General features: G+C 38.0%; 1 protein-coding gene across 1 annotated transcript; it reads left to right on the top strand.

Annotated features, from left to right (window-relative positions):
* The first annotated feature begins 218 nt into the window (after positions 1–218).
* Positions 219–12,236, top strand: LOC136262306 (cathepsin D-like). Its single transcript, XM_066056525.1, has 9 exons — positions 219–333; positions 383–503; positions 5,503–5,659; positions 6,435–6,553; positions 7,751–7,944; positions 8,362–8,472; positions 11,422–11,572; positions 11,624–11,722; positions 12,022–12,236. The coding sequence occupies exons 1-9, from the start codon at positions 281–283 to the stop codon at positions 12,157–12,159; spliced, it is 1,143 nt and encodes a 380-aa protein (XP_065912597.1). The 5' UTR covers positions 219–280; the 3' UTR covers positions 12,160–12,236.
* The last annotated feature ends 1,596 nt before the right edge of the window (positions 12,237–13,832 follow it).

Consider the following 13,832-nt stretch of genomic DNA (forward strand, 5'->3'; position numbering starts at 1 on the left):
ATTCATAGAGGTTGACATATTTTAGCCCTACTAGAATAAACAGACTTGGTTGAAGGTCCTCCTGGTTTTTACTGGACCAGAAACATAACCAACTGCATGCACAGAATTGGAGTGTATTATCAGGTGCTTTTAAGTTTATATACAGATATGGTCCTTTCCGAGATCCTTAATTATGTAGTCATAAGTGGTCACGCCTGCGCTAAACGAGGTACTGGCGCTGGCGCGAGACCTCCAGCACGTGGGTCAAGTGTCACGTGCGTGCGAAGTGAAGTTCGGTACGATGAAGCCTGTTCTTTTGCTTGCGCTGTTCTCCGTGTGTAATGCTATGATTAGGTGAGTACGGTGTGTAAATGCATCGTATGCTTACCACCTCTCACTACAGTATTCCTCTGTACAAACACGACAGCTTGTCACGTGTTAGTGGAGACGCTCGTGTAGCAGCGCTGGAACAGCGTCATGGATTGGAGGAGGTTACGAGTATTGTGCAACTAACCAGCTTTAATGTGTGTGTGTGTGTGTGTGTGTGTGTGTGTGTGTGTGTGTGTGTGTGTGTGTGTGTGTGTGTGTGTGTGTGTGTGTGTGTGTGTGTGTGTGTGTGTGTGTGTGTGTGTGTGTGTGTGTGTGTTATTGAAAAGTTGGTCAGTTACTGCTGACCTGCCGTGACCCACTGACCAAAATAGTAATCCAAATGTTAGCCAAATCTATCCCAGATGTGATTAAGGTAAGTGCGGGTAATTCTGGACAGCAGCTAATTCCGGACACTTAGATCGTTCTCAATAATGGTAGAATCCCTGGGCCTATAATTTGGTATGCTAATGCAGTGTCCTATGGCCTATCTACAAACCAAAATTGAAGTGAATCCGTTATTCCACCGTGAATTTTGACACGAATTTGTAGCGCAATCATGGGTAGTTTTGTTCAAAAACTTTGAAAATGGTTTCAGGCAGCCCAAGCTCATATTTTTGATTTTCAAAGATTTATATGAAGATCATACTTTCGGCTAATTGCATACTAAATAAGAATCCATTCAGCACAGGCGGAGTGGCAGTTGATTTTTCAGCAGCTGCTCAGTTGAAATACAAAGAAAATATTCACAAATTACATTAACTTTAAAAATACGCACTGCTGCTTTCTCCCAAAGGGTATGAACTTTCTACTTGATTTATAAGCTGCAGATGAGTGGTACTTTAGTCTCCATACTTCAAAGAGGATTGGTACAACCTGTGGAAGGTGCTACTTGCTTGTTATTCGAAGTGTCCGAAATTAGCCGCATGTTGCATTTTTACACACTGTTAAATTTCGGCTCATAACTCCTCGGCAGTTGATTGTATCACAACGAAATGTATACTGCAGGTGCACCATGAGATAGGCTTTAAAACGATTCCAAGAGCTTGTCTTAACTCGTTGTGAGTGCAGTGTTAGAGCGATTTTACTAAAGAGTGTCCGGAGTTACCCTCATTTACCTTATCATGAAAAATCGTCTACAATGCTTCGACCATCAAAAAGTATGCAATGATGTTGTTTTGGACTGGGTAACCCTGTTGCAGGGGGTCTGCAACTCCCTTGTAATCTTGTACAGCCCTCTTTGAAATTTGAAATCTCTGAAAATTGTTGTAAACTTTTGTATTTCCTGTATACTTCCGTATTTACAGTGTCACGTATGCTACGTGCAGCAACCCCACCGAGAACTCTAGAGGGGATTCCGCGTATTTCCGTATACTACGTATCACTTCACTTCACGTGATGATACTATTCTGGAAACCAAAGATTTGAATGCTCTGAAATCTTGAAATCTTGCCAAATTGCAAAGGTTGGAGTGGATAAGCGTAGAGGCTGGGGCTACTAGATTGTTTGATAGAAGCTACAGTGCACTCAGAAAGTGATGGTACATGTACAGGTATTGATTCTGCCAAGTGGCAGTAAGTGGGTGGATACATTATAAGAAGCCATACAATGCCTATTTAAATTAACTCGCACTTCATTAGCTATTTTAGGGTGGCAAAGAACTCCACTTGTGAACCATGTAGTAAACAGGTTATGATATTCTGTAGTGTTGTAGCTTAGGCCACTTTAACTAAATTTCTTGTTTCTCAGGCCCGACCGACCCATAAAATTTGTAAATGAAATGTTTTGTTAAATTTTAAAGATCACATGTTCGATCACGTGAGTTTGTGGCGTCGATGTATTGTTGGCTATCCATATTGGGGCAAGCTTGGTTATTACAAGAAGAGTTGTAAAAGCAGACTATGGATGGACGTTTGGTCACTTAGATGTACTAACCATAGCTAATAGTTTGTTATCGAACGACGTAGTTACACGTGTTGCCATAACTTCAGTTAAAAAAATTATTACCACTTATTATTATTTTATTTATACCTACCTACTGACCCACTTTTCAACTAGTTTCAGTCCGAGAAACAAAAGATTTAGTTGAAGTGGCCTTAGTAAACTCTGACTCACCTAAGAAACAACCTAGCCCTAAGCCACCTTTGTTCTCACCTTGTAGAACAACTCTACATATGGATTATTTTAATAACAACATGTAATACTTTCAACACGAGTTAACATACCTACCAAAATTAGTTATAAAAATCTGGAATGGACGGTAATACGGAACAGAACTAATCGAGGCACATGCCAGGTTAAAGTTGCTTTCCTAAATTTGTACACCATTTTCAACATTAATAAGTTGCTGTCAGACCTTCAGTGCTGGTCACTGTAAAGTGTTAATAATAAATACTTTAGGTTTAAGGAAGAAAATCCATTCCTCCTGGAGGAAGACTGAGTGTGGCCCCGACTAGACATTGGGTGACTGGCAGTTCGAATCCTGGGGTTGGAGGGATTTTTTTTCCTTACTTTTGTCCCTTTTTTTGTTACGCCTTATTAGCTATAAGTCGTTGAAGTCTAAATCCTTGTAATTAGGTTAGGTTTCCTAAGGCTGCAGCACAAGTTGCTGTCAGACCTTCAGTGCTGGTCACTGTAAAGTGTTAATTAATTAGAGTCACACTGTATAGCCATGTTATAAATCTTTTACGTTAAGCTTCTATTTAATTCCCACTGCAAGGATGAGTTGCATAAGTTGAAAAACAATTAAACTTTTACAAGCCCTATTCACAGCCAGTAACATGTTGACTGGATCTGCAAGAATCCCACATGTATAGTGCAAGCCTGATTTTACAGTAGAATGCATATGGAACACAATTTTACAAATGGCAGCAGTTGATAGGCAGTTGGTTACAATTAGTAGCCAGAGGAGGCTGGACATGGCACACGTGAGCACTTATATTTGTATTGAAAGTATAACCAAGCCTTCAGCAAAGTTTTAACAAGCACCATTCATAAGTGCATCTCAAGTTTAGTATTTTAGGGCAATCTATCCCATTTAACCCCACTACTCCAAGCCCGTAAATCAGTGTTGAAATCTTAAGGGATCACGTGTGTTGCAAGTTTCATTGGTTATCTACGGATAAATCGATGCTAAGTTGTCACAAAAGTAGCCAACCGGCAGTGGTGGCACAAACCCTATGTGTTACTTGGTATGGGTAGTAATGTAAAGCATGTATCAAGTGTAAGTGTAGTAGTGTGGTGTGGGAGTTCTATTGTACATCATAAAAAATTGGGTGTGCCTGTTGCTAATACCTTCTTTATCACTTAATCTTCGTGTTGGTATTGGAAATATGTAATTAACGGTAATAGTTTTTAGTAGTGCTTATATCCTCCTCTGATTAGCTGGTAACACTAGCAATATCGTTGTCAGCAATTATAGGCTGCAATATGGTATGTTTAAATTAAGAGCTCAGGATCTGTCATAAACGTTGTTAATTAATAGTGAGCCAACCCTTAGTGATAGTAATCCTTCATTCTCTTATTATTGAGAGCAATGAAAATTGTTCCCTTTAAGTTACTCACTGTTTAGAGTTTTTATTGAGAACATGTACTTGTTGCCTAGCACCCAGTGTTAACTGTCCTGTAGCAGACACCACTATGACTCCGTTTAATGCACCAGCTCGACTCTAATGATACTTGATGCGCATGCATGCAAGTGTACAATTACAATATAAGCACTTATAGTAGTGTACAATTGCTATTACTGTTACATGTAATAGATTGCAAAATAATAAATTGATATATACATGTATATTTTTTCATTGATTATAATCGCTTTAATCGATCAATCATAAGGGTCTTATTTTTGAGCACTTGCTTTGCAGTGAAAGAAGGTGCAAGTGGTAAACCGTGGTAGCATTGTGTTCCCCAAAGCAAGAGGAGTTCGAAAACGTTTATTTTTGTCAGAATTAAGACGTGGGTGCTAATTTTGGACAAGCAATACTCCCTCGTTTTTTCTCAAGTTTTTGCCATCATCCAGAATTAACTTATTCAGCAATATGGATTTTCCTGTTTAAAATGGGTAACATGATGGTGTAAGTTGTATCTCCATAGAGGAGTGCATTTGTACTGTAAGTTATGACCATTTAATTCAGCACCTGTATTTTATTTTTGTAATTGCTATGGTACTGTACGTACATCTCCATCTTTCTGTTGTTACCGTATACACTTAGTGCTGTAGCTTCAAAAGTTCTCAGCTTCTAGGGCTGAAACTTCTTCGATGATTCCTTTGGCTATCTAAAGTGTAAAAAAAAGAATTCAAAAAAAAATAGAATTCAAAAATTGCATTAACATGTGGGGTGGTCATGTAAATAGCTGCCAATACTGGTCAAATTGTAGTCACTTCACATAAGGAGATATAGTTGGTGGAGGGCAGCTATAGTCAGCAAGTAGTTACTTTTTTTTGTTCTTTCAGCTTACGGCTGGCCTGGCCCCCTCACTCTTTGGCCTGCTCCACCGCCCCCTGTGAAACTAGATAATTAGGTTCGTAAATATTTACCTTAATTTAGCATATTTTGTAATTCATGAATTATTCTGTAATTCAGTAATTACATTGCTATGCACTGATAAAGAAGCGTAACTCAAACAAACCACTTTAACACATATCTTCTCAACTGTTTTACAGTGTGTCTATCATGCCATCTCACTCGAATTATTTAGAGAAAGCCTTTAGGCTGCCCCTCATTTTCTTCTGTATGAGTACGGGATATGCTCCCTTTCTACTCTAGGGAACTCATTATTCTGGTAGCCTACGAAGCCAGATACGCTGAAGTGATTTCATGTCCCAGTCTCAGTTTCTGTACATGAAAGCTGCACATTTGTCCAACTGATTTGTGTAGATGCATGTGTGCTATATAATGTATTGCTTGTGTAGTAATCATGTTGATTTGATCCATTCTTTGTTTTTTGTTTTTTAATGTAAAAGGTAATAGTTTTGGCTATTGTTTTTAGTGACTGTAGAGTTGTTTTGTTCCTACAATGCATGTAAAATCAGGTAATTTGTCCTATAATACTAAAACAAGCTAGTACATAATTTAATTAGTTCACTATTTCTTCTTATACTATTTCCCTAGTAATTTCTGCTTATTTTGTTTTCTCAATCATTACTATATGTAGTATATGGGATTACTCGGAGAAATCACTATCGGTACTCCAGCGCAGAAGTTTATGGTTGCATTTGATACATCAACAACACTAAACTGGGTGCCGTCTATTTATTGTAACACTATCCCAGGGACAAGACGTCATCCTAAGACAGTCTACCAGTTCTGCAGTAAGTTAATGTGTTGTTATGAAATAATAATGCAGCTGGTTTATCTTAAGATATACTACCACTTTGACACCTCAAATCAAAGGAAAGCCGGTGCATATATATCACATGTATGTGTAAATCTTACTGTACTGTACATCTGTTGTATAACCTTATTTCACTGAGCACAGTAATGGTAATTAATAATGATAGTAAAGTCTTTGAATTCACCTGAGACTTATGCATCACCTATCATACTATGATGAATACTAATCAATTGAAGTTCTTACCAACTGTTACCCTACCAACTGTTACCCTATTCAGTGTCATTTGTTACAAGTACTAGTGATGGCTCTTCTGTGTTATTACATGCACACTATTTAGCTGGCAATAATTTTCATTATAACTATACAGAACCTGTAACCTTTTCAGAAGGAAAAAGGTATGAGGCAGCTACTATCTTTGGACAGTGATTGTGTAGCAGTTAAGCCTGTGGCGTTTACATGAATTATTTAATGGCTTACCTTGGTTATCCATCCTTCAATACTGTATATCTGTGTATTAAGGACACCTTGGGAATGGGACCAACCACAAGTGTCCTGATTATCAGCTAAGGGACAATTTGGGACCATTACCAGATTATACCGGTGTCTTCTTTTGCAATTGTCCTGATTATCAGCTGTATTATGAAAATGCTATTCCTGACAGCTCAACCCTTCGCATTGCAGTGTTTCTTCTTGTACATTTTATAGTCTATACATGTGTATATTAAAAATTATTGGTGTTATGTATGTTACAGAAAACCACACAAGATATGATCCTGGCAATTCTAGCACATCTATAACTGGTGGAAGTATAGAGTGTAACTATCGTAACATGGGGGACATGTATTGTAATGAAACATACGACACTATTTGTGTGAGTTTTGGTTGTGTGTCTTCAAACCATGTAACTAAGGGAGGGAAATTCATGTAAATGTACTACAAGTGTACATTTCCCTTGTAAACTACAGTAGTTGGTAGAACCTGACCACTTGTATAGAAATACCACCTCTTTGGGTTTCCTGTGCTGTTTCAAAGTCCCTGTGTACTACAGCCTGCAAGTACACTGTAATTTGGTCCCCTTCAATTACCAATTTAGACACATATTCTAGGGTGTGTGTCATTGAGTACATATCAACTGTGGTATCTTTATGAGTTGTTCTTTTTTGTTGAGCAAGGTGTCAGTAGCTTCTCCTTCCAGTAGATATTTGAATAGTCACATTTATTCTAACCTATAGAGACCTGTGATGTTTATACATGGCTCCTATAATTGTACTTTGCATGCATGGGTGGAAGCGTACTGTATTTTGCAGCATACAGTATCATAGCGTGTCCATATTTACTCTGCATGGAAGGATCAAAGAGCTGCCACCTACTGTAGTTTCTTCATAACTGTACTGTATGGGTGATATTTATATGGGCAGTTGTACAAATACAGTATAGTTGTGCAAAAGATACTGCCCAGTTTTGTACGGAATGTTGTGAAAACAATCCCAGCACGATTGATCAGGTGTGTGACTTTATAAATCACTAAAACTAGCCTATCTGATTTTACCACAGTTTGTTATACATCTAGAAATTGGCTGAACACTTACTGATAGTCTGATCACTTAAAAGTTGACGCAGTTTGGGTACTCGAGATAATCGCTCCAAGCACGATTACCAGGAAGTACAGTATAACACTTAAAGCATTGCCTATGCTTTTGTGCATGAAAATACAGTACTCAGATGGTGTTTTGAGACTGATACAACATTCTGCTTTGCCTGACGCTGTGTTAACCTCTCAGCACCCCCTCCTCCCCCTCCCATGATGTATTTTCTGTGCATAAGTATTACAGTGCTTAACTATAAAAGGATATTTGTACTTGAGTATGTCAACTAGTGAAACTATGAAACAAAGTAACTAGACGGTACAGTGGAAGAGTAACAGTACTGGAATTTGCAAAGTTGCATTAATTGGTGTTTTTTTGTTGTTTGTTTTTTCAAATTGTTGGGCTTGCTGTCTTGTCCAAGATCTCTTTGTATATAGTTTCGTACCTACTGACTGTTACAATATTGTGTTCTCATGCTGCAGGTTAACATATCATCTTGTATTAAGAACCAGTCATTTGCTGTGGGTGGTAAAATACCAGACAAATACTATACGACCTACCCATTTGGAGGTGTGGTTGGGTTGGCTTATGGAAGTGGTAGCAACTCTACCTCACTGTTTCTCAATATGATCAAACAACGTGGGATTGAACCTTACTTTGGATTATATTTAAGTTCGTAAGTTGTTATTGTAGATCAGTTGTTTGTGTTTATCTACAAGTGTTAGTCTGTAACTTGTGATGCTGTTATATACTGATCTCTTAGAAAAAGTCTAAAATAGCATTTCAGCCAACTGTGGTGACAATGTTGATATCAAGAGTAGTTAGCTGCATTACAAGTTCAGGACAACAGGTTATGAACTTCTTGGCTTCTGAGCTCTATATCATTGCTTAGTGCTGTATTTGTACTATAGAATATAGTATATCTAGTTCTTGTTGTGATTCTCTTTATGGGCTCATTTTTACTGAGTTACATATTATAAAATACTTCTCCATCATTTAATCTAGAGTTCATGCACTACTGAACTAAATCTATAGCATGTATTGCATAATTACATACACTTGCCCAAATCAAGATGTTGTTGTTGTGTGTTAGGGGCGGTGGAGAAATATCATTTGGTGGAGTGAATCATGATCATTTCAATGGTGACCTGATTTTTGCCTCAGTGAATATAACCAGTGGTTACTGGCAGATTAAAATGAATTCGTAAGTTTGTGTGTCATGGGTGTGTGTTCTGGACAGCCCTTTTATGGGATACTAGCACAGAATTTTTCTGCAGAAGACTCAAGTGCCTGAGTGGTGTGCAGGAATCCCAGTGCTGGTTTGCTGGGGGGCAATAGCTGTGTTTCCACATGGCTGCCAGAGGCTTTGCTCTGTGCGTGTGTGTGTGTGCGTGCGTGCGTACGTGCCTGTGTTCTTGTGCCTCATGGTCACTTGGAGCAGGTACACCAGGTGTCTGTGTTATTCTATTACCATAATGTCACTATAGTATATACCATAGACAAATCACTAACGTAGTATTTGTACACCAGGTGCCCATGCAGTTAATACTATCTGTTTAGCGATTTATCAACCTTTTTGTACTTTATTAATTTAGCTAGGTAATCGGTAAATATTGCAATTTATATGATTGATTTGGCAAAAGTTGTTCTCTACCAGAACACACACACACACAACAATTAATACAGTCCAAAACACAACCACTAGACAACCATGTTACGCATACAATATGCTACACAATCAAGCTTATTTAAGTAAAAGTCCTTAACAGAGGACAAGTACACAGAAAAATTGTAATTTTCAACTAGAGTACCATAGTACATTGAAAAAAGTTCTGAAACAAACTGGAGTAGTGCACGATATTAAATCACAGTAAAACAATAAGAAGTGTTATATCCCTACTGTACATTTCCATTATGGTATCTTGAGCACAAACACTACTTATTGTTTTAATATCGTACACTACTCCAGCTTGTTTCAGTACTTTTTTATTGATGTGCTATAGTCCCTACTCTAGTTGAAAATTCCAAATTTTTCTGTGTACTTGTTTGTTAACTTTATTTGTAAATATTATTATTATGACTGGTGAACCCACGCATGCCGCATCTGAAATGGCACCGCGTGCCCCAGCTATATCAATTATCGTCTGTAAAGTGAAGTATCCATTATGCTTCGTTGTCAGATATGTTCAACCCGTTATGCAGCATTTCAGATCTAGAACTGTTCGAAAAGCATCTTTGCAATCCATGCATACCAAAAGAAATGGTGCCGCGCGCCCCAATTATACCAATTATCGTCTGAAAGTGAGGTATCCATTACGCATTGTTGTCGGCTGTGTTTAACCCGTTACACAGCAGTATGGATCGAGAACTGTTCAAAAAGTACCTCTGTAATCAAAACAACCACTATGAAAAATAGGGATATTTCCGTTATGAAGGGAAACCATCACATGCTATCGCCAAATTGACACTTTTCGCTGTCAACAAAGATGAATGAGACACAAAGAAGGACACTGGTACGTAAGTCCATGAAGAATGCGTTGTACATACTGCAGTATGTTAAAAGGCACCTCTTGGGCTGAAGCGACGCCGAACAGTGAAAAAAATCAGCGTAGCATTGAGTTACACTTGTCTGAAGGAATCAGTCAGTCAGGCAGGCAGTCAGTCAGTCAGTCAGGCAGTCAGTAGAAAAATCAGTTAAATAATAAATTATTTTAAAAATTTCTTAGCAACATGTTGAAAGCATTTCGGGTCGATCTGAAAGCTTGTTTGAGCTTAGTGTTACCTAACCAATACTGCCTCATCGTCGTCAGGGAAAATTGAGGCTGGTTTTGGGCGATGTTATTTTGTGGGTCATACCTGCTCCTTTGTGGTCCCTACTATACACTACCATCATACTGTATGATAATATCAAGGTCACTGATCTGCTCTGCCTCCTGAGAGAGGCATAGCAGATCAGTGATGAATTGAGATCTGCAATGCTACTCAGCACATCAGTGATCATTATTGAGATGTGCTGTGTGTTGAATACCTCAACTGGAGATATGTAGATATGTACCTATGATGTGCTATATAGGAGGCCTCTAATCATTTTAGAGAACCTCTCCAGAGGTCTCTTAGGGATTTTAAAGACCTCATAAGTGCTCAAAAATTTGGAATTTTCAACTAGAGTAGGGACCATAGCACATCAATAAAAAGTACTGAAACAAGCTGGAGTAGTGCATGATATTAAATCACAGTAAAACAATTATATCCCTACACTTGTTTGTTAACTGTTTTGCAAATAATTATTATAATTGGTGAACCCATGCATACACATCTGAAATGGCGCCACATATATCAGTTATCGTCTGAAAAGTAGAGTATCCATTATGCTTCATTGTCAGCTATTTTCAACCCGTTACACAGCTTTACGAATCTAGAACTGTTCGTAAAGTACCTCTGCAATCAAAATAGCTGCTATGAAAAATACAGACGATTTACGTTTTGAAGGGAGCTACCGCTAAATCAACATTTTTCGCTGTCAGCAAAGATGAATGGGACACAAAGGAGAACACTGTTAAGTTCATGAAGAATGCATTGTACATACTGCAGTATGCCAAACGGCACCTCTCAGGCCAAAGCAACATCTTACAGTGAAATAATCAAGCCCGTAGCCTTAGCAGTTATCGAGTTACGCTTGTCTGAAGGTGTCAGTAGAAAATTCCATTAAATAATTTTTCTGAAATTCCGTAGCAACTTGTTGAAAGCGTTTCGGGTCAATCTGAAAGCTTGTTTGGGCTTAGTTTTGCCTAACCAATACTGCCTCATCATCATCTGGGAAAACTGTGGCTGGTTTTTGGGTGATGTTATTTTGTGGTCCACGCCTACTTCTTTGTGGTCCACGCCTACTTCTTTGTGGTCCACGCCTACTTCTTTGTGGTCCCTACTATACAGTACTATTGTACTGTATGATTATCTCCCAAAGATCAAAGGGTTTTATGCATACCATTTTCTAAGAGAGAAAGAAAGTTACGTCATTGTAATCAAGTTGTCCGCTATAAAGAGATTTTGTCTTTGTATGCTAGTACCGTTGTGTACAGTAGTTAAGAGCCAAGCAAGTACTATAGTACCCCCTCAAAGTGCTTACTGTATCTCTTTTCTCAATACTGTACAGGATATCAACAGGGACTGGCAATCATTCAACAACAGGCTGTAAAGATGGATGCCAGGCTAGAGTAGATAGTGGAACATCATTTATTGTTGGTCCTGCCAAAGAAATTGATGCTCTGCAGGAAGCCATCGGAGCCAAAAAACAAGGCAATGAGGTATATTACAGTACATACATGTATGGTGTTCCTGACATGACATCTTTACAGTACATCATTGATTGCAAAGAGATGGACACTGCTCCTAAAGTCAAAGTCATGATTGCCGATTTTCCATTCACACTATCTGGTAATGATTACATCTTTAAGGTAATGAATAGTTGTGGTGCACAATAACACTGTGTGTTGTGTACTTGTGTCATATATATAGAGTTTACTGACTTAAACATGTCATTGTTTAAATGGGTGTCATTGCTAGGACCACATATATTTGGCCTTTCTAGTAGTGAAGTACGGATGTGTTTAGTGAGGTCACACACAAAAGTATACCTTAGCTCATACATACATATAGTCACTATAATAGAGTATGTTTGTGATCTACTTGATGTGACCACTTTAATGAGGTGGTCTTATTAAAGAGGTACATTTTACAGTTCTTCTCATTATAGGACACCAGTGGAAAGTGTGTGAGTGGATTTATGAGTGCTCAGGTGCCAACCTGGGTACTGGGTGACATCTTCATCAGGACCTATTATACTGTCTTCGACCTGGGCAACAAGCGTGTGGGATTTGCCAAAGCTAAATGAACCAGGAACACCTTGTATCTGTTTTTGTGATTTTGTAGATGTAACAACACTATATATTAAATCTCTAAGTGATGAATCATGCAGTTAGTGTCAATAATGTTGTGCATGAGAGTTGAAAGCAGACACGTAGCACTTGATTTGCTAACATGCTAGCTATGCTATATCCTATGCTCCTATCTCAAGACATTTTGACCTATTCAAATTCTTGCAGTGTAAATCATCAAGCCATACATGTACTGGGAAGGTCAAAGGTTACTACAATAACATGTGAGAGGTCAGTAGAACACCCTCCTGCATGATGAGCTGGTGTAGTGTGATATTGTTACTGTTGTCATATATTGTGATGGCCTGAACACATAGTTTGTGTGCATTATGTCGAGATAATTTTGGTTAGAGCTTATAATCATCACTAACATTGGTGCTGCTGTTAATGGTTGATATATAGGAACTACAGAATGTTGCTTAATCACTTGTGAGTATTCAGATAGATGGTGAGTTAGAGGTGGGCATTGCCATCTTGAAGTGGGTCACATGATGTCTAGAACTTTAGTCTGTTTTATCAGTTCTAAACACAAATCCTTTGTACACCCACCATGTAAAGTTTTAATTTGAAACACTGGTTTATGATAGTTAATGGACGTTTTGCATTTTCTATTGCCATTAAGGGGAACTTACCCTCCTAAAATCTCAAGCTCCTCTAAAATTATGAATTTAAAATGGCACAAAAAACTATCAAAAATGCCTTCAATCTCAGAGTTTTGAATACGTAAAATTTCTCAGGTTAAAAATTGCAAACAACTTTAAAATGCTTTTTCAGATTCAGTGTGGCTATATTGGATAGTCTATAACTTCTAAATGGTACACATATCAGGGGCGGATCCAGACTTATGGAGAGTGACCCCCTGTATCCACCCCAGCATATGAATAACTAAACTTATATGTAGTGAAGCCATTCAATATTCCAGAGCCTAAGTTTACCAGTTATTAGATCAAACTTGTTTTCTAGATAGCTCCCAAAATTGTTGCAAATTCAAGCCAGAGCCAACAAAAATATCCTCAGGCTCAGATTTTACTGCGAAAAAAGTTGTTTTGAGAATGGTCCTTTACCATGAATAATACTCTAATGTTCAATTTCAAGCAGCTTTTAAAGTTTTTCTTGGAAGACATCCACCTAGTTTGCTAGTGCCTTGTGGTATCATACAATTATTTGTACTCAAGATTACACAAGAATGGAATACTGCATGAATCAGTGCTTGGAGTGCATGGGATCAAGGAGCAGTCACCCAACTACTCTAATAGAACATTCAGTGGAATAAGTTCTGCTATGCAATTAATTCAATCTGTCTCTGTAAACACATAATATGTATACATAATCAAGAGCATGAGTGTATCTGAAATGAATACATGTGTACCACTTTCATATGGTGTGGTTAATTTATTATTATAATGATTTTGTTAATACTTTGTAAACCCTACATGATTTGCCCTCCCCCACTTTTGAGAACTGTTCCTAAGATGATATATGTTACAACATGACATCATTACAACACTCGTGTATCAAGCTCATAGAGTCTGGTTTCACCAAATCACTAAAATGAAATCAACACTTGTGTCACTTTAAATTAATGACTAACAACAGTACGACGACTGTTTCAACTGTTTTATAATAGTTG

Source organism: Dysidea avara, chromosome 7 (genome assembly GCF_963678975.1).
Source record: "Dysidea avara chromosome 7, odDysAvar1.4, whole genome shotgun sequence".
NCBI classification, from domain to species: Eukaryota; Metazoa; Porifera; class Demospongiae; order Dictyoceratida; family Dysideidae; genus Dysidea; species Dysidea avara.

What these genes read in the sequence shown, in the direction of transcription:
- LOC136262306 (XM_066056525.1), top strand. Translation starts at nt 281, where the DNA reads ATGAAGCCTGTTCTTTTGCTTGCGCTGTTCTCCGTGTGTAATGCTATG. An exon ending in TGCAACTAACCAGCTTTAAT is followed by an intron (nt 504 to 5,502) that starts GTGTGTGTGTGT and finishes TACTATATGTAG; the next exon opens with TATATGGGATTACTCGGAGA. An exon ending in GACAGTCTACCAGTTCTGCA is followed by an intron (nt 5,660 to 6,434) that starts GTAAGTTAATGT and finishes TGTATGTTACAG; the next exon opens with AAAACCACACAAGATATGAT.